Genomic DNA, 22125 nt, shown 5'->3' with positions numbered 1-22125 from the left:
GAGATGTTTTTACTTATTAAGTATTTTTTTTTTTTTATTATTCTGAGTACTGCTGTAAACTTTTGTAATGGTGCAATATGCCCTTACTGTTCTTTTACCAGCAAACCCAAAACCATCCAGTCAACCTGTTTTCGCACTACCAAGATCTCAATGAACATTTACTCCAGTCCCATTCCAGTCGGGTCCATCAAACTTAGTTTGCACATTGATGAACTGCGTGCAGCTTTTACACAACCTGTGTATTGACTTATTTATGAACATTGCCCTTATCATAGCATCATTCTGTCATAACAGCAGGCTCTCTGTAGTCTCTGTCCTCTTTATCTTTTGTCCAGTCAACAACTTTCTATATTCTTGCATACCTCTCTTTTAACCTGCCAGATAATGCTTACCTGCGAAACCAGTCATCTCTTCACTTTTTCTTGTTGCATTCTAATAGTTTCACTTGCATCTTAACCTTTATTCCCTGGAAAAATATTTTTGTCATGCTGTCATCAAGCATTCCTCTTATCACATGACTTTCTCCATTGTTTCACACTCCAGTTTCTCTTCCCTAACACTCATTCTTTTCTTGCTTCTTTACTTCATAATAGAAACACTTGCCAGACACACTCTAACCATTCAGTCTCTCAGTTTGTCCTTTAGAAGATTCCAAAAAGGCGCACCACCTCTCCTCATCTTGTTACCACATATAAAAACATGAAATTGGTTATAATAAACCTAGTATTATAAGTATTTTTTTTTATTAAAATGCTACTAGTAATGCAAATTGCTCTCTACTGGCAAGTCTCTAATAGTATGTTCTGGTGCAGCCAATAACGGTTGACAGTGAAACAGTTGCTTGATGGTAGCTCAGTGAGGAAAAATCAAGAATTAAGATAAGAAGGGACATCAAATAGAGACAACAGCCAGTAATAACAGAAAGCTGGAAAAGCAAAATGATTAAAATTTTCATAGATTCGTGACCAGCATTTTTATGGGAATCGTATTCTCACTACAAGCTGTCATTACCAATGATGGATTGAGAAACAATTAATCTTGAAATCCTGCTGTAGAGGTCCGACACAGTACTTTCAAATCACTCCAGGCCTTCGTTAATCATACTGAGTGATAATTGCCTTCCATCCAAATATTGTACAATATAAAGTTAAATATTTTCACAACATGATGCATATTATTTTGTTAAATGGTAATCCAAAGAGTCTTTTGAATTAACATTTAGCATTTGAAAGAGCAGCTAAGAAATGCTTGCAGTTTATGTAAATACATACATTGAATCATAATTTAAAGCAACTTACTATTCTTTTAATAATTTGAAACTCATTCTGTTCTTTAATCTCATGCTTTTTTTGTAGTACTGATATTTAAAAATATTTTAATAATAGAAATATTTTGTTTTCTTTCCTGTCGTAATTTGTTTTAAAGATACTAATAATAAGACTTCATTAGTAATAAATTGCCCCCCCCCCCCCCCCCGCTTGCATTTGACAATGGTGACCCAATATTTTTTTGTAAATTTTCCAATAAATGCCATTCATAAATTATCTGTAAGTTATGGTTTTATTCATGAAAATGTTCAAATTTTACATCATTTTTCATATGAATATATTTTTCTTTGTGTAAATATTGGATCCATTATACATGTTGAATAACAGGTAATGAATTTATGATAAACTTAACTGTTTATAAAGTTTTATGACTTTTTTTTTTAAAGTGATTCATAATTTCAGAAAGAATATTTAATGTCTATATGCATATATTTATATAATATATATATATATATTACAGAGCTCCAGAAATTATTTTAGGTTTGCCATTTTGTGAAGCTATTGATATGTGGTCTTTAGGCTGTGTCATTGCGGAATTATTTCTTGGCTGGCCATTATATCCTGGATCTTCAGAATATGATCAGGTACACATTTAATTTCATTTTGAAGGATAATTATTAAAGTAATGAGCATATTAAATTTTTAGCCATATGAAGCTACTATGTCATTGGGTATGTGTTCGCAGCCTTTTTTTTTTAATAACAGCATCATCTGACTGAATTTGAATATCATAGTTGGCATGGCATTCTACATTTTTTCATTTTTCACTTATGTACAGGATAGTCCCTGTAGCTCACTCGGTTTCAATGATGCTCTTTGGTTGGAAAGACCCCAGTTAGAATCCAATTTAGCATGCGAAGAACCTTTATCAGGGCTTTTTCATTTGATAGTGAGGGTTTTTTATTCCCAGTAACTCAGGTTTTTCATCCCACAGAACAGGCAAACCAGCCATTAGAACACACGCAATTAACATACATAATACACTGGCCCCATAGCTCGAGTTGCTTCGGCTTTAAATCTGTATAAACTACACTTATCTACAGGTTTATTTAATGATGCTGTCACAGGAGTGGGATTTGTTTGAATAAACTCATGTATGCCAGAATCATCCATGCATACTAGATGTCATCACAAAATATCACATTTTGGTTTAAAAAAACAAAAAAGCTTGCTTTATCGAAAATCAAGTTTCTTCTGCAGAAATGCAAACATGTTTCTGTATGCAGGTGATGTTTAAAAATCCAGTTATTACCCCATCTCAAGACATTTCATTATTATTTTTAAGGATAGAACTGGAGATAGTCTGGAGGAGATTTGTCCAGGCAGCAACATTTGGAATTCCAAAAAAAAACATGTTGATTGCCACACTATCCAGAGTGATGGTAGGGAAACCCTGATACTTTTCACCAAAAAAATACTTTTCTGGTGAAACCCTGCTAATTTCCTTCAGACAAGAAGGAAACTGTACTCAGAGTGAAAAGAAGATCAGTGAAATCAATATAGTTTGTTTATAAAATTGTAATGCAAACAATGTTTATTCTGTTTTCTCCTCATGGATACTTTTTTGAAGCAGGGAAATCTTTTTGACAAAGTGCTTACACTGAAACCTACTGAAGTAGGACAAGAATATTTCTTTCAGCTTTAAAAGGAAAGAGAATGTTTAGAAGAATGCCAGCTTTGAATCAGAGTGAGGTAGCTCTCTTTTTGAAACTGATTGCATTAAATGTATTGGAAAGCCAAAGTTGTTACCCCTAGAAAAAAATTAGAAAGGGATTTTTGTTTCTTTGTTTTGTTACAGATTCCTGAAATTTTTTGTTTTTTCTGAAATTAAACTTAAATTTGTGTGTTTTGAGAGAGAGAAAGTGTATCTCTTGTGATTTTTTTAAACAAATTTTATGTAAATAATTATATTTGTATAATTTTTATATTAATTAAGCAATGTTTATTTTTATTACAGTTCTCTTGTCTTATTTATGATACTAGGATAAGTGAATGTAATATATAAGATTCATTTTAGGGTTTATTGAAACTAATTTTAAAGTAAATAAATTTAGACATACTGGAAAGAAACTAAAAATGCTCATACTATGAATATTTTTGCTTGAGGGAAAAACCAAAGCCAGAATATGTATATATAAATACATATATTCTTTTATTTCATGTGACACTTTAGGGAAAAACTTTGACAGAACCTCTGCATCAGCTTCATATGCTTCCAAATTGTTGATATTGAAAGAACAACATGAGAAACAATGGTTCAACTTTTTTACAACTAGGCTATAGTGTACTGTCAGATTTTTGTTAAGAAGGAACTGAAAACACTTATACTCTAACATATCCTACCTTTCTTAAATAGGTTTTTCTTCTCTTACTATATAACAGAATACTTACTAAGAAAGAGTTTATGGATACTTAGCATAAATCAATTTTTAATGCCACCTGAAAACCAGGAAAGGATCCAACACAAGCAAACAATTACTGACCTGTTATTTATTTATTTACTTTAAAATTAGTTTCAATATCTTATAAAGGCAGATGGTCAGAAGATATTGGAGATAATGCTAAATGTTCATATTTCTGGTATTTAGAAAGCAATGATTTTCTTTCCACCCACATTGGGCTTTCATAGTTACAGTTCAACAGACTGAATGCCATTCTACTGGTATTTAGGAAGCAATGATCTTCTCTTCAACTGTAATATTAGCTTTTATAGATGCCATTTAACTTTGCATCATTTTGGTGTGTTTAGAAAGATATATAAGAGACTCTCATTCCTGAGACAAGAACATCTGATTTCGATTTTTATTGACATGGAAAAAGCTCAGGCCATAGCTTGGAGATATGGCATAATAAAAGATCTCTGTAATTTAGGTCTCACAGGGCATTTTTCTGTTTTTATCAAAAACTTTCTTTACCCCAGTCTTTAAAAGTCCTAGTGGGAAGTGCATCCTGGCCATAGCACCAACAAGAGGGTGTTCCACAAGGCTGTCTTAAGCATTACTTTTTTTGCTGAACAACTTCCTCCCACAGTAGGCAATACTGTATATGTTGATGACTGCACAATTTAGTATCATTTATGTACTGTTGAGGGTAACGAAAATAAACTCTAACAAGCAGTCAATTGTATCTGTTCATGGGCTTTTAATAATATATTTATAACAACTTTACAATTTCTGTCATTCTTGCAACATAAAGGTCATCACTGAAATGATTGTATGTGTTTTAAGCGTTTTTAGTTACTCTAAGAGTTTTAAGAAAGAGAGACTTTTCTTAGAAGCAGCAGCAGCTCTCAGAAACCAACCAAATCTTAATAAATACGGTTGCATTAAGCTTCCGAAGATTTGGGAAACACTCATCACCAGAGGTCCCACCTTACATTCCAGGCCACCTACTACCACCCTTAGAGGGCGCTCCACCTAGATAGGACTTTAGTGTCACCCACATGGTTGGGCTTAGTATTGTAAGATTTGTGTGTGCATGTTACATTAATTGTTTTTGTAATCCCCGTAGATGTCCTAGTGACTAGGACGAAATATAGGAAGTATTAAATTCTATTTTAATTCTTTTTGAGTGTTGTAAAAAAATCCATTAAGCCTCCAACATGATGTCCTCACAGCGCTTAAGCCTCTACACACGAAGAGTTCTTAGTCATGGTTCCAGGCTGTCAGTAGAAAAGAGTATGAAACTTCTGCAAAAAATGCTCTCTTCATGCACACCCAAAGTTAAGAATTGGATAAACTATTAGCGTAATAACAACAAAAGTCAAGTTTTGGACTTATTTTTGACAGAAATTTTGTATTTCTCTCACATATTCTTCATCTAAAACAAAAGTGGAAGAGGGCATTGAATATCCTTTGTACAGTAAAAAAAATAGTGCTTATTGATGCTCCTTGCTTTGCCTTATCATATACTTTTTCTGTGTAAATCTTAATTATGGATCCCAAATCTATGCTTCTGCAAGGGAGAGTACCTTGCAATGGTTGGATCTTAACCATGATCAAGGTATTATCTGAATAGCTATTGGTACATTTCACACACACCACCTATTCAGTCTTTATATCGAAGGAAATAGAAGTGCTCTCTCTCTCTCACTTTACAGAAACAATTCCTTCACTATCTCCCCCAAAATAAACCCTTTGCTTAAAACATCTTTTGTGGACTTGTATTGTTTGCTTATGTTGAAAAGTTTAATAGTACACACATTGAACTGTCATTTGTCTTATATTACATTTGCCTTATATGAATATAGACGGCATTATCTGCACTTGACATATAGCATTCCTCCATGGCAGATTTGCATTCCATCATGCAGCCTCTTGTCGTGCCAACCACTGAAGTCATATACTCCATCATCACTGCAGCTGTTTCATGCACACATAGGCAGAGCACTGCTTTCTTAAAAGTCTGTATTGACATTTTGAGATCTGCAATCTTAGCTTGTGCTGCTGCTTTTCCTGATATTGCTGTCTTCAATCAGTTCCTTTGAATATAGTAATTATACTGCTGAATTGCATGGCATTCAGCCTTGTTCTTGTACAACTAGATACAATGAAACTGCTGATAAAAATGTAGGATTACTTTTCAGTGGCCCTCATGTTACAAGAATGGCTGTAAACGACAGTATAGCAAGAGATCGAAAGGAACTGAAAAACTCAGACCAACTGCAAGTCGTGAGCTTTTCAACAAAAAGATTTTTCTTTACTTTAATATCAGCCAAAGCAAGTACCCATCCATTATGTACAGATATGCCTGCAGTACAAAACAAAAATGATGGCAGCAAAGCTTGAGTGTTACAGAGTGCCATAAGTCTTGTTAACTGTGATAGGTTAGCTGAAGCTCAGAAGTATCATAGCTGAAAGCTTGAGATTATGGACAAGAATATGAGACTTCATTGCAATTTCTGTTTGCCAGTCAATGCATGCTGATTGTGCAAAGATTGACAAATTGGTAATAAAACTTAGCCAGCCATTCTTTTGTCCCCTGTGCTTCCCATCCATTAAACAGTTTCTAAATATCAGAAAGTGCATGGAACAGTGCCTTATTATGCTCAGTGATATTTTTTCAATTAAATTTGATGCATTAGAAAAAAGGACTCAAAGAGATTTACTATCTTTTTTTTTAATGATAAGGATGACAATGAAGTAACTGCTTTATTTTGTCTAAAGACAAGTTAGTAATATTGATATTTATACAACAAGCAAAAGCACAGAAAAAATGGCATAAAACAAGATATATAAAATAACTAATAACATATTACATCCTGTTGAACAGCTGTTGGAAAGACAATTTCTGTACAATAGTTATAAGACAGTTCATTATATCTAGCTCGCATTGCTTTCTTCACTGCATCTCTACAGGAGTCACCTGCTGCGGCACCATACGTGGCTCCTTTCATTCCTAACCCTGCAGTTCCAACACGCCCGTGAACCTGCACTATGTCTGATGTACCCTGTCCCATTTTCCCAAGACCTTGTCCTTCACTCCAACCCATTGTTTTTAACATCTTATTACCTATGTTATCGCTACTGATACCCTCCTTTGTTGGTTCCTCATATGATACATGTTCAAACTGTTTCAGATATTTTGTCTTCAACTTGCTAGTGTGCACTACATCTGGCTGAACAAATTTTTCTCTGCGTTCCTAGGCAATTTTTATTTATTTATTTATTTATTTATTTTTTTTTTTTTATACTAGGCAATTATTATTGTATTACTATTGTCTTATATTGTCTTACTAGGCAATTTCCTAGTAAGGAAGCTCTTCAGAGACATCAGCAGTTATCCGATCTTCATAAACAGAATATGGATGTTTTAAAAAGGACAAAACTTTCAACTGTAGAACTTGCAGAACTTGTGAAGAAAGAAAGGGAGGCTGGCTATCGTGATAGAGCTAAGGAACGCAGAGAAAAATTTGGTCAGCCAGATGTAGTGCACACTAGCAAGTTGAAGACAAAATATCTGAAACAGTTTGAACATGTATCATATGAGGAACCAACAAAGGAGGGTATCAGTAGTGATAACATAGGTAATAAGATGTTAAAAGCAATGGGTTGGAGTGAAGGACAAGGTCTTGGGAAAATGGGACAGGGTACATCAGCCATAGTGCAGGTTCGCAGGCGTGTTGGAACTGCAGGGTTAGGAATGAAAGGAGCCACGTATGGTGCCACAGCAGGTGACTCCTATAGAGATGCAGTGAAGAAAGCAATGCGAGCTAGATATAATGAACTGTCTTAGAACTATTGTATAGAAATTGTCTTTTCAACAGGATGTAATATGTTATTAGTTATTTTATATATCTTGTTTTATGCCATTTTTTTATGCTTTTGCTTGTTGTATAAATATAAATATTACTAACTTGTCTTTAGACAAAATAAAGCAGTTACTTCATTGTCATCCTTATCTATCATTGTTTCGGTCAACTTCCCTACTGTGAAAGTCCTAGCAAGCTTAACAACCTCATTACCTTTTCAGTCCAAGACACAAGGCAGAGAATAAAAAGTACAGTGTCATACTGAACTTTCATTTATCATGTCATTCAGACATGATGCTAAGCGACAAAATTGCAAGCTTGCTGAACAAGCTTGATTGCAGGAAAATGTTAGGTGTCACTTCCTTGAGCTCACAAACACATGGAGTGACATAACAAATCTTTGGCCCCCCCAGTCAAAGAGACTTGCAATCAGCAAGCAAGCTGATCAGCATTTATAACTGTTTTGAGTAAGACACTTCTGACATGTCATGTGATAAGGCCTGGCCAGATCTTACTTGCAGCAGCAGGAAGAAGGTAGAAGATTATTGCAATAACTTCGAAAAAAACAACAGTGGAAAGGAAGCATAAACAGTCATTATAAAAAAGCAGTACTAATGCAAAAAATCTAGTCTTTTTACCAGTCAGCACGGAATCTTTAACTCCAACACTTCATAGGAAACATGCGTGACCAATACTGTCAGCAGCAAACCTTAAAGAACCTTCCTAATACACCACACCGATATATGTCCTCAGTTCTAGCCTCAAAGTCCATTTCCATCTATTATCTGCAGTTTTCATTTCAATCTCCAGTCACCCTTTTCTGACAGACTCTCTGATTTCTCCCCCCCCCCTCACCTCAACTTTCCCAGTTACACACGCTTTGACTCGTTTCACTTCAAAGATGGGTGTTTGAGCATACGTTCACTCTGATATATCTTTGTGCAATTAGCATGTCAAAGAGTGCCCAACCTGGAATTTCCCAATTTTGACCTGCTTTGGCCAAAAATATCTGTACCTCTTTCTGTCACATTCATTTGCTGTCTCAATCGCTCTCTTAATGACACCATCCATTATGAACTTTTTAGTTTCCTTTCCTTGATTCTCCAATCAATCTTTCCTAACAGTGAGGTCATTTTTCTTTGAGACTTCAATGTTCACAACACCAGCTAGCTTTCCTATTCCAACTGCACAGATCAAGCACTACCTTGCTTGATCTGTGCAGTTTGAATATGACCTTGTACCTCTTCTTCACTAGTGACCCATCCAGATATGCTGTGAATATGGTCAGTTGTCTAGACAGTTCAGACCACAATCATGTGCTGATCTCTTCGATGGAACGACACGAACACAATCACTCATATCCTCATATGATATGGTATTACAAGAAATCCAAGTGTGATTATCGATATATACTATGCTACATTTCCATCATCATCAAATTCCTGCCATGTACCCTCAAGGGGTGTACAGGATATGATAGTACTACATGAAAAAACTACATCATTACTAACTTCCTATCTACAATTTTCCTCCAAATCAGTCTGTTACTTGTCAAGACTCCAACATTATCAGATCTTATATTTCTATCGTCTAAGGCACTTTGTACCGTATCAATCCACCTATATCTTGGTCTTCCTCTGGGTTGTTTTGCTGCCAACCTCGCAGAGAAGACTTGTTTTGCTAATCTTTCCTCACCCATTCTGTTTAAGTGACCATACCACCTGAGATTAGCTCTGCTAATGCATTCCTGGATGCTGACAATGTCAAGTTCTTTCCTAATATCCTCGTTTTTAATATGATATTGCCATTGATGCCATCTGTTCATGCCTATAATCTTTCTCAGGACTTTCATATCTGCGGTCTCTATTCTTTGGTCAAGTGTTTGACTTCTGACCCAGCTCTCAGATCCATAAGCTAAAACTGGTTTGAACACTGTTTTGTATACAGCTAATTTAGTGTTCTGACTAATTTCTTTCTTATTCCATATGAATTTATTCAATTGACCTCCCACCATACCAGCTCTGCTGATTCTGTTGTCTATTTCTATATTTACTTTACCATCTGCAGTAAAAATTGTGCCTAAGTAGCTGAAATGTTTCACTTGTTCCACAGGTTCTCCATTCACAACACAGTTGACATTTTCGATGATTCTGCCTATTTTCATTATCTTTGTCTTTTTATTGCTGACCTTCATACCATATCTATTACAACAGCTATTCAATTTAGTCAGAGAATCTTGCAGACTTGTAGCAGATTTATTTAGAAGTATAACATCATCTGCATAAAGCAAAGAGCTGACATTAACATCTCCAATTTTGATATCATGTTTAATACCACTTTCCTTCATAATGTGATCCATATAGATAATGAATAACAGAGGGGATAATGTACATCCTTGTCTCACACCAGATTTAACATTAAACCATCTTCCTGTACTTCCTTCGATTCTAACTGCTGACTTACAATTCAAATAAAGACTAAGTATTGCTTGATATAATGCCCCATTGACACCATATAACTGCAGCGTATTGAATAGCTTCTCTCTTGGCACCTTGTCATATGCCTTTTCCAAATCGACAAAACTTAAATACAGATCTTTGTTATATTCCCATGCTTTCTCGACTATTTGTTGTAAAGTGAAGATCTGATCCTGACAGCCTCTATTTGGCCTGAATCCAGCTTGTTCTTTACCAAGCTTTTCTTCCACAATTCTTCTCAACCGTGTCTCAAGTATACTTGCATGATCTTGCCAGGAACACTCAGTAGGGAAATAAAACTGAATGTGAGAATTACAGAGGCATTTCCCTACTGAGTGTTCCTGGCAAGATCATGCAAGTATACTTGAGACAAGTAGGGAAATACCTCTGTAATTCTCACATTCAGTTTTATTTCCCTTTTTATATATGGGTACTATTGAGAGTTCTACTCCAATCATTGGGAATTCGTCCCTCTGTCCAGGCTTTCTGATCTATGCAGTGCAGCCACTGTAAGACTCTTATACCACCACACTTCAGCAATTCTGGACGAATATCATCCACTCCTGCTGCCTTTCCGCATTTCAAGCCTTTGATGGCTTTTTCTACTTCAAGTGTGGATATGTATTCCTGACTGCATGCCTGGTCAGTGTTTTTTACCACTGTGCTGTCATCACTGCTTGTTTCATTTAGCAGTTTTTCAAAGTAATTGCTCCATACTTCAAGGATATCTTTTTCTTCCGTTTTCATGTCACCTTTATCATCTCTAACGCCTTTTACAGCACTCTTTCCTCCATTCCTAAGCTTCTTCAACAACCTCCAGAATATTTTGCCACCTTCTTGATATTTATTTTCTATATTCTTGCCAAAGTCCTCCCATGACTTTTGTTTAGCTAGTTTTACACAGTGTTTAACATTCTTGCATTTGTCTCTGTATTCTCTAAGAGCACAAGCTGGCTTATTTGATAGGAACTTTTGATATGCTTTCTTCTTTTCCTTCACTGCCTCTTTAACTTCCTGTGTCCACCAAGGAGTTCTGATTTTTTATCCTTGCAGACAACCTCACCGCATGCCTCTCTGGCAGAAACAATCAATGTTTTCTTCAGAGTTTGCCACTGAATCGCCAAGGTTTGATTCCTGTTCTCAAACTCTTTCATTTTTTTTTCAATAATCTTTGTGTATTTTAGTCTACAGTTCACATCTGAGAGCTGCTCAACTTTTATTCGTTTTAAAACTTTCTTACATGTTATTCTTTTCAATATGAAATTCAGTTTTATCCTGCTCAAGACTAAATAGTGATCACTTCTAATTTCAAATCCTCTGTACACTCTGGTGTCCTGCACCAGGGAGAAAACATCACTATCAACAATAACATAGTCAATGAGACTTTTCTTATTCCTTGCCTCTTCTCTATTGTGAATTTGTGCACATTTTTATGTTGGAACATGGTTTAGTAATAACCAGTCGACGTCCTGAGCAGAAATCCAACAGATATTTGCTATTATTATTAGCTTTGCTCTTTTCTCCAAATTTTCCCAAAATATTTTTGTATGTCTCACAATCATTTCCTACTCTGCTATTTAGATCTCCAACAAGGAACAACCTTTCCTTTTTCATTGTGGCAGTTGCTTTTTCTAAAGCCTCAAAAAATTCCTCCACTTCTACCTTAGTAGAACCTTCTGTGGGACCATAGGCACAAATAAGTCTCATTGTCCAGTTCCCCATTCTCATATTTGCCCACATTACTCTACTTGAGACTGACTGCCATTCAAGAAGATTAGCCTTGTATTTTGTGTTGAATACTATGGCTACTCCTTCTTTTCCTTGATTGTCATTGCCTGAATATAACATTTTGTATTTATTGCTCAGAAAGATCTCACCAGTTTTGGTCATTTTTGTTTCAGTCACCCCTATTATGTCGATCTGGTACTTATCTAATTCCTCAGCTAGCTCCATTTCTTTTCCATTCAGGCTTCTTATGTTGATAGTACCAATCTTTAACTCTGGTGATGTTGAGTTGGGGTTTGTTTTCAGATTGCTACATTTCCTTGGATGTATTATTGCTTCCAGTCATCTGACTGAAACCTGTGTGCTGAATGTATTGCTGAAATAATTCTTATCAGCATGCAAACATATATTTCATGTCCCCCCCCCCCCCCCCAATCTAACCCTTGGTTGTCTCACAGGTATGCCAAAGCTATATAAGAGAAGAATTGAGCATATAACTGACTTGCATTTAAAACTCCATATACCTATACAGCTTATACCAAAGCCAGGAATAGCTGCAAGAAAACTATCAACATGTCAAAAACTTACTTTGAAAGAGAACAAAAAGCAGGAAACTTTCATCATGTCCAATTAGCAGCCATGTATTCTGGTCTCTAGTTGGAACCATTGGTTGCAACTTCTACCCAACACTCCTCTCACCATTATTATGTCCTGGTGGTTCTATTGTATCATCACACACAGAAAAAGCCAACCCCTCCACTTTCTACTTCTGATCCAATTCTTACACTGCTGATTTTGATAAATGTCTCCCAACCATTCCAAACACTCAAAACTCAATGTCTCAACTAATACACCACAATCTCACTAATATACTCCACTCACTTTCACATAGGCACACAGTTTCCCCTACTTGTATTTTTTACAAATACTTCTACAGCCACAGTTCATCAGAATTAGCATCAGTAATACCCCCCAGTCTTCATCAAATCTATTCAAACTTGTGCAGGAACTAGACAGTCTTGCCATAAATACTGTTACGCCTGTACTGCACACAGAATTGCATGAACCCAATTCCATTAGTGACACTGTGCACAGTCAACATTCATATTTTTATCAGTAGGGAGAAAGTCATCTGTCTGTACAGGTTAACTATGCAGTGGGAAGATTATGAGAACCACGTAGCTGTAGTAGTACTTCACAAGGTTGGAATGCAGCTGCTTGTTATTTTCAACACGCTAAAAATACTCAGGATCAGTAGAATGTTTGAGTATTAACTGTTATAACAATATAGAAAACGTATCTTCTGACAAAAAACAGGTCGACCATGCTGCTTTAGGACGCAACAGCTTATGAGGGCTGTGAAGGCACGACTTCCTCCATAATCCTGTGATAATAATGTAAAAGTGACACCATTCTCTGCGAGCATTCCGCAGAGAATGATGTCACATACACTAATTGATGACCTGGGGATGAGAGCGTCATCATTCTACTGGACACTACCTAACACCACAACTTATAGGACAGAGGGTAGTAAAATGAAAGGCACATCTCTGTCAGTATGCAAACAAACATACACAGAGATATCCTCTTTACAGATGAGAAGGTTTTCACCATTGAAGAGTCGTTCAACTTCCAAAACTATCAGGTATATGTCCCAAATAGTTGCGCAGCACATACTGTAACATCCAAAATTTAGAGAGGTCACCACCCCACATCAGTGATGGTTTGTGGGGAATGACATATCATGTTGCATTTCTGTAAGAATAGGATCAAAACCTCCTCCAAAGTGTATCAAGACACTGTGTTGGAACCTGTGGTATGAACAGCGCCTTGTTTCAGGTTAGGCATTGGACCTTCCAATGGGACTCAGCCACACAGAACAGACAGTTTGAGAACTACAGAGCTGTGGTTGGAGGCAAATGTGTGTGACCATATATCACCATATGAATCAGTTGGACTGCAAATTGTGCTTGGAGCTTCGGTGAGTAGCTTTCAGGAAACAACACCCCAGTATTGCCAGTCTGCAGGTAGATTTGGAACGAGCAGTGACAACATTTGTTTGATGTCGTGCACTGCTATCGATATCTGGCCTCACGATGCATCTCCAAACTTGCAGAACAAATTTCTCCTCCTCTTCGTTCATCTCTTCCACTGCTGTCCTCTGGAACAGTCTGCCATCTTATGTGTTTTCCAGGGAATAAAATACACAGCTCTTCAATGTAAATGTGAACAAGTTCTTTCTGGCACATCCACAGTTCTAGTGCATTTAGGTTCACTAACCTCTCGTGGATGTGATATTCATAAGAAAAAAAAAAAAAGAATGAAGTCATCAAAAATAATGACGCCAAAATCTATAGAGAATCATTGAATTTTTTGCATGTCATCTCCTCTGCAAACAGTCCATGTTGATTGGTTTAGGATTTTCCACAATTGTACAAAATGCACATCCTGAATTTTGATGTGGTTGTGCTGGATTCTCAACCACTTTGAAATCAAGAAAATGAGAATGAAGCTGCTAGTTCAGTCTCCCATATAGATTACAGACAGTTAATGAGTAAAGCTCATCAAACAATGGTAGTCATTGTGACATGAGCTGACAAATAAGTTGCATTAGATTAAGCTGGAAATTTTTTTTTATGTGCATCCCATCCGTGACATGCTTCATTATTATGGGTGAGCTAAGGGTCTAGCATCTCAGCACTAGAGATTAAGCATGGAAAATTTTCAAGCCACTTGTTGTTTCTAGTTAGCAGGAAATGGAATTTGATCTCTCACTTAAAAGCATGTTACAAAATCGATGCACAGATTGGGATTCAAACTCATGACCCCTTAGTTTGAGAGCTGAAAATCAATTCATGTAGCAAACCCAGATGGCGAAATAGCAAATTTGTCAAAACAAATCAACAGCACCCTACACACCTTAAAAAGTCAAAACAAAATAGATAAAACCACAATGAGACACACAACCCCCCCCCCGCACTACACGCACCCCTTATATGTTTGGGAACATCAAAACCCACAAGGACGGTTATCTGATACGACCCATAGTCTCCTCCAAGAACACCACCACAGCTCCTTTATCTAAATTTGTTGCAAAACTCATCAAACCACTTCTAACAACGTCCATCTGTATGATCAAAAATACAGATGACCTATTCTTGAAAATAAATAACACCACTCCATCCCAAGATGACATCCTCACCTCATTAGATGCAACTTCATTATACACAAACGTGGATGTCCGCAGGACATTAGACATCGTACACACACTACTCACAGAGGACCACCCCCCCCCCACACACACACACACGCACAAAACTAACACCAATTGACATCATTAGCTTGATCAAACTCACAATATCTGCAAACTTCTTTAAGTTCAACAACTCCTCATATGTTCAAATTTTCGGACTCCCAATGGACCAAAACATCAGTGGCCACCTAGCAGAATTATTCCTGGCACACATTGAATCACTTTTACTCCCCCCCCCCCCTGGCATCACCTTTTATGGCAGATACGTAGACGATATTCTATGCATTGGAAAACCCTCACACATCTCCGTTTTACAAACATCCCTCAACAATTACAGTAACAGACTATAATTCACCTTAGAAACAGAACAAATCCATCAATTTCTTAAACCTGACATTAATCAGCAGCAATAGCAAGATAGCTACAAAGATATTCCACAAACCCACACATATCGGAAATTACCTCCATTTCAATTCATATCACCCATATTCTGTCAAAAAATCTGTCATCCTATTACAGTTTATCAATGCTGACAAATTCTCAACTAACAGCAATTATCTTAACACAGAATTAAAATATTTAACAGGTTTTCAAAAATCGCAACTATCCTACACATCTAATAAATTACGTGAACAATATGGCAAAATCCCGTCATAACGATAATACAACCAAAACAGACTTCCCGACACGTATGGTCATCAAATTGCCATACATCCAAAACACATACAAAGCCTACAAATATATTTTCAAAAACACAGACTATAAGCTAGTATTCACCACGAACCAAAAATTAGCAACTCTCCTAAAACCTAAAAAATCTTCTCTCACACACAGAAATATTCGAACTCCACAACGTTGTCTACAAATTTCCTTGGCAAGAGGATTGTGACGTCACCTACACCAGCTCCACAATTAGGTCCCTATGGACTAGATTACAAGAGCACTTCAGGGATTGCAATATTCCCATTCCGGAACATCTGAACACAAAAAAAAAACATCGCAATACCAAAAAGAAAAATTAAACACAGAGTACAGGGAAGACTGAGATTGGCTTATGCCCTTGAACTAAAACATATCCCCCAAATCGACAAGGCCATAATTATAGACGAACAAGACAACGAAATAGTGCTAAGAATATCCAAAACTATTGCCATAAGATGCAATGAAAATTCTATCAACATCCACCGCCCCTACCTAATTTCCGAATGTTGGACGGTCCACGACCTACAATTTAAACCACGCCTCCAGCCATGTAGCGGCAACTAATGCCCTTATTTGGCAGTTGCAACTTTGCCCTGACATAGCCCTACACTCATTTCCGACAAAGTTCCGAGGATAGTCACACGACTGAAACGGCTCCACACCCCTGTTAACCCACCCCCAGTTGCCACAAACGTCTTTATCCTTCATCCCCCCCCCACACACACAAAAATGTGCCCTAATTCAAAATAATATATGTATACATCTATATATATATATTATTAATATTAACCCAGGTTATCTCAACTTATTTTCCTGCGTCTAAACACCCCCTACTTGTAAACAACCTCCAGCGAGATCATGGAAGTGGAAGACATCGTAGAATCAATAAAGGTATGTACCAAAAATTTTTTCCACCTCTTTTATTCTATCTTAATTGCCTTCTATACTCACAAATAATGCCCTAAATATATATACCCCTTGAGTATTGATATCCAATGTATTTAAATAAGGGTCACTCCTAAACAAAAACAGGCTATAATATAATAGCCGAATTTATAATAATAGCAAATTTGTCACCTAAGTTTTAAGATTCAGTCTATCCTTCATTTTTACTCTCACATGATCCATGTTTTGGTCATATATAGCATTGACCTGATGATTTCTGTTTATCATACAATTCTTGTATTTGAGAGAAATCTCATGTTCATTCTAGTACGGCAACAATTGCCACAATGCCCTTTCTTCTCTATTTGTTTCCCACTCTCATATTCTATTGACAATCACTTAGTCAGATCATACTGATTATCACAGATGTTGTCTCCTATAGCCGTCACAAATATGTTTAGCTAATATCTTTGTTTCATCAGCAGCATGATACTGATGAATTCTATTTATCATGAGAATGGCTCTTATTTTGATCACCAAATTGCGTGTTTGTGTACTCGTAACATGGCAAGAACATCTTTAGTTGGATCATGACAGAAAGGTAATTGAAATTAAGATGTAATACTTTTTCCTCGAACAAAGTACTAAATTCCTTCTATGCATATATTTAATTTATCAGTCTTTGAGCCTCCTTTATGCAGTGGAACATTCCCCCCCCCCCCCTCTCAGGACTAACCCAGAGCTGAGACTTAGATTAAACAATTGGTCAAGGGCACTGACAATTCACTCACTGCATCATGTAAAACTTGAGCTGGTATACCATCCAATCCCACAGCTGTATTCACATTAAGGTTCTGTAATATGCTATGCACCTCCATTGGCTCTCTCTCTCATTCCTGCAATATTCACCACCTGGATGATATACTTTCAAAGTGTTCACTTATCATGATGTAGCCATCACTTTTATCCAGTTCTGCTCTTGCTTTATTATAAAATGTGAATAAGTTACTAAAACAGGACCTACCCTTTACAAAACCATGCTGCTCACTATAGAGTATTGCAGTCCTCCCTATCCACCCAGTATTGTAATTTATCTTTCACCAACTTTTTCAATACTTAAACAACCACTCCTGATATATTAATTGGTCTGTAGTTTGCTACTCTCTCTTGGAGTCACTTTTATGCAATGGTACTATCTTACCCTGTTTCAACTCCCTTGGAACCCTGCCCGAGCTGATCTTTTTCAGAGAAAATATGGATTGATATGTCATCCAGTCCCAATGCTGTGTTCACATTAATATTTTTTAATATGCTGTTTATCTACCTCAATTTTGATATGCATATCAGCAAAAATCACTATCTGAATGATACATCTTTGCAAAATGATCACTCAGCAACTCGGCTATTTCTTTTGGTTCAGTCACCTTCTTATGATAAGCATTGTTTAAAGTCATTCTACCCTAGTTATTTTTCCTCTTGCTTACTACATAATGAAAAAACTCATTTTCTTTCTTTTAGTGTTACACAGTGATCAGCATTCATTTTCGAAATTATGGATTTTACAACCATGTTATAACTAACTTTGTATTATCCTGACATTTCAATCTTCATATCAAGATCATCATCTGGAGCATACAAGACAAGCTGAGGTACATTACAAACCATCATCATCATCATCATCATACGTATCAAGGATTTAGGCCTAGATGGCCTGTTCCGGCCTTAAAAGTCATCATTGAATCGTTTAAGAGGACGTCCTGGTTTTCTTTTCCTAATGGCTTGTACTTTAAGGCTTGTTTTGGTAATCTTTCTGTTTTCATTCTTTGAACGTGTTCCATCCATCTATGTTTATATTTTTTAATTTTTTCAATTACTGGTTCTTGGTTTAATTCTTTCATAATATCTTCGTTTCTTTTGTGATCAAATAGGGTATACTTTGCAGTTTTTCTCATAAACTTCATTTCTGCTGTTGTTAATCTTTGTTTGTCTTTTTGTTTTATTGTCCAGATTTCGCTTCCATACATTAAGACCGGTAGGGCTAATGTATTGTATACTTTTAGCCTGGTTTGTTTTTGAACTAGGTTTGGTTTAAATATAGAGTTAATTACTCCTGTTATTTTTAAATATTTTGCAATTTTTATGTTTATATCTTTTTCATTTTCATAAGTGATCATACATCCTAGGTAGTTAAATGAATTCACCTGTTCTAAGATCTTGTTATCTATTACTATTTTAGTTCTTGCTGGATCTTGTCCTTTAAAGGCCATAGTTTTTGATTTTTCCGTTGATATTATCATACCATAATCTTTGGATATCTCATTTAGATTTAAAATAGCTTTCTGTAAGTTATCTTCAGAATTTGGTCGTCTGCAAAGAGGAGAGTGTTTAAGTTAACTGTAGGTGAAAGTTTAATTCCTTGATGTAAATTTTTACTCCATTTTATTATTATTTCATTTAAGTAGATATTAAAAAGAGTTGCTGAGAGGGGACATCCCTGTCGGACCCCTTGGTTTATCTCTCTTGTATATGATAGCTCATGGTTTAATCTTATTTGTATTTGATTATTTTCATATATACTTGTGACAGCTTTTAGGATATTATTTGGTATTTGTCTTTCTTTTAATATGTTAAATAATGTTTCTTTTAACTTTGTCAAATGCTTTTTCAATGTCAATAAATGCAATATGTGTTTCTAAATTATATTCTCTTCTTTTCTCTATTATTAATTTTAGGCAGAAGGCTGGATCTATACATGATCGTCCTTTTCTAAATCCATTTTGTACCTCTAGAATAAAGTTTTCGGAATATTTCATTAGTTTGTTATTTAAGATTCTGCTGTATATTTTGTAACATGAATTTAGTATACTGATACCTCTATAGTTTTTAGGGTCATCTCTATTACCTTTCTTAAAGATAGGAATCACAATTGCTTTTTTCCATTCTATTGGGGGGATACCAGTTGAGTAAATTTTATTTAAAAATAATAAGAGTCTTCCTTTGAATCTTGTTCCTGCGTATTTATATAGTTCTGAACCTAGCTTATCTTCTCCAGGTGATTTTCCATTTCTTGTTTCTTTCAGGCTGATTTCTAATTCTTCTTCAGTTATTTCCTTTTCATTTTCGTTAATTATTTGCCAGTTGTCTTTTTTAAAACATTTGTCTGTCCACAGTTCTGTGTAGTAATTTAGAAATTCTTCTAATTTCAATTCAGTGTTTAATTTTATGTTTTCTTTGGTATCTGCATTTAGCTGTTTCAAAATCTTATATACATTGGGTCTTATTTTATATAAATCATGTTCTAAATTAGAAACAAATTTATTCCATGATTCTCTGTCTTTTTCTGACTTCTCTTTTAGCTATGGCTCTTATTCTTTTATATTCTATTTCATCTTGTAATATTTTACTGCTTAACCATTTGTGATAGGCTTCTTTTTTCTTTTTGATTATTTCTTTGATTGCATCATCCCAGATCTTCAGTTTTTTTTCTTTTATTGAATTTTTTGGTCTTTCCTAAGCTTTCATTTGCTGCTGCATTTAGTACCGTTTTTATATTAAGCCATTCTATTTCTATTTCTTCATTTTGTTTTATTTTATCTAGATACTAGTTAATTCTTTGTTCATATAGCCATTGTACATTTGTGTCATTCAATAGTCTAGTTTTATAAACAAATGTTTCAATTTTTCTTTCTGTTCTTGTTACTTGTAGCCATTTAGGTGGTAATCTTAATTTTATTTTAACAAGGAAGTGGTCACTGCTTATTTCATATCCTCTGTGAACTCTAACATCTAGTGAAAATTTTGATGTCTTTTCATTTAATATGAAGTAATCTAATATTGATTTCCATCCTCTTGCTGCCCAAGTATATTTATGTATGTCTTGATGTTTATAGAAGGAATTCATTATTTTTAGGTTATTATAAACTACAAAGTCAATCAATTTTTTACCATTTCTGTTTAGAGTATGTATTCCTATATTATTATTAATTTTCGTGTTTCCAATTCTTGCATTTAAGTCTCCTGCTAAAATTATGTAATCATTTTTATTTATTTTATTATATATGTTTTGTAGCTGATTATAAAAATCAATATTATCCTGTTCTCTTCCTTCTTCTGGGGCATATAAACCAATTATTGTTAAATAGCCTCTATCTATTTTTATTCTAGCTTCTATTATTCTTTCATTCCATAATTTATAATGTTTTAACTGTTTTGAAAGGGAGTTATGAATCCAAATCATGACTCCTGCTTGTGCTCTTTGGTCTTTGTTGACTCCACTGTATATCACATTAAAATTTTTGGTTCTCATAGTTCCTTTTAATTTCTTTTTTGTTTCAGTGATTACTGCTATTTTAAAATTTCTTTCATTTAATAACTGGTCTAATTCTATTTCTTTATTTGCTATTCCTCTTACATTCCAGTTTGCTATGTGTATTATATTTTGTCGTTTCCATTTTCGTTTTCCCTTTTCCATTCCAGGGTCGTTTCCCATAGATTCAATCCGATTATCTTTTTCTGTCAGCTTACAAGTATAGTTATGTTCTCCATGTCAGGGGACTAGCCTGACGATGGAATAGTTCAGTGGTAGGGCTGCTTCTGAACTCGCCTTCTTCCAAATTTAAACCCATAGGAGGAATAGGGTATATTGAAGGGGAAAGGGTAGATTATAGAAGAAATATAGTAAGGTTTATAGAGAGGACATAGTTGTAAGGCCAGAAATGAAAAGACCCTATGGCCCTCGAGTACTCTAATAGCACAAGGGTCATAAAGTAAGAGCTGAGGTACATTACAAACCGTAAGCTAGAGAAACAATGATTTGATCACGTTATTCTACTGGCATGACCTCTAGTGAGAAGAAAAAAAAATTATAAATTACATCAAGCTAGATTTAATTTAAGATAACATGAATAAACATTTTTTCTTATAGATAGTTTTCTTTCAGTAACAGTGATATTCTATTTTTAGTATTACAATTGTTATTTTTGATTTAGGATCCTGGATTTACTACAGTCCTGTTTATAGTTAATCTTAGAGAGGACGGTTCCGTGGGTCGAATGAAAAAACTCTTTTGGGTTTACTTTGGCCTGTTTGGCTAATTCTCTTTCTTAGTCTGATTTGGCCTTCCTTACCATATTAGTCACCTTCTTGTTTGCACTTTGTACTGCTCATGAGTATGCTGATCACATTTTGCTTTATATTTCCTCCACAGTGTTTTTTTTTGTTTTTTTTAGCTCTTGCTTTATATCTCTACCCATCCACTTAATTCCAACTTGGTTTATCCTCCTGACCTTCATTATCAGTTTGATACTGCTACTCTACTCTCAAGCAATCTCTAACCACTTGCCATGCACTACTGACATTCTTTCCTTGTAGTTTCTCAAGCCATGGCACTGTTCAAGATGACCCCTGAGTCTCTCATAATCACCAACTTTATAGTTGAACATAAACTCCTTCTTGACAGAGAACTCCACATGTTGGCAACTTTCCAGAATAAGACTGCACAGTTAC

General features: G+C 35.5%; 1 protein-coding gene across 4 annotated transcripts in view; it reads left to right on the top strand.

Moving 5' to 3' along the window:
* LOC150092678 (uncharacterized) overlaps positions 1-22125 on the top strand; it is a 387183-nt gene that overhangs the window by 139508 nt on the left and 225550 nt on the right. For all 4 annotated transcript variants that reach the window (XM_090414782.1, XM_090414783.1, XM_090414781.1 and 1 more), the window contains exon 8: positions 1789-1912. In XM_090414782.1, the coding sequence (XP_090270908.1) occupies positions 1789-1912 (124 nt within the window). The remainder of the gene's footprint in view (positions 1-1788; positions 1913-22125) is intronic.

Source organism: Typopeltis vanoorti, chromosome 25, assembly GCF_054136105.1.
Source record: "Typopeltis vanoorti isolate ZY-2024b chromosome 25, IOZ_Tvanoo_1.0, whole genome shotgun sequence".
Taxonomy (NCBI): Eukaryota; Metazoa; Arthropoda; class Arachnida; order Uropygi; family Thelyphonidae; genus Typopeltis; species Typopeltis vanoorti.
Note: the sequence above shows the minus strand (reverse complement) of the source record. Positions and strands in the feature narration are given on the sequence as shown.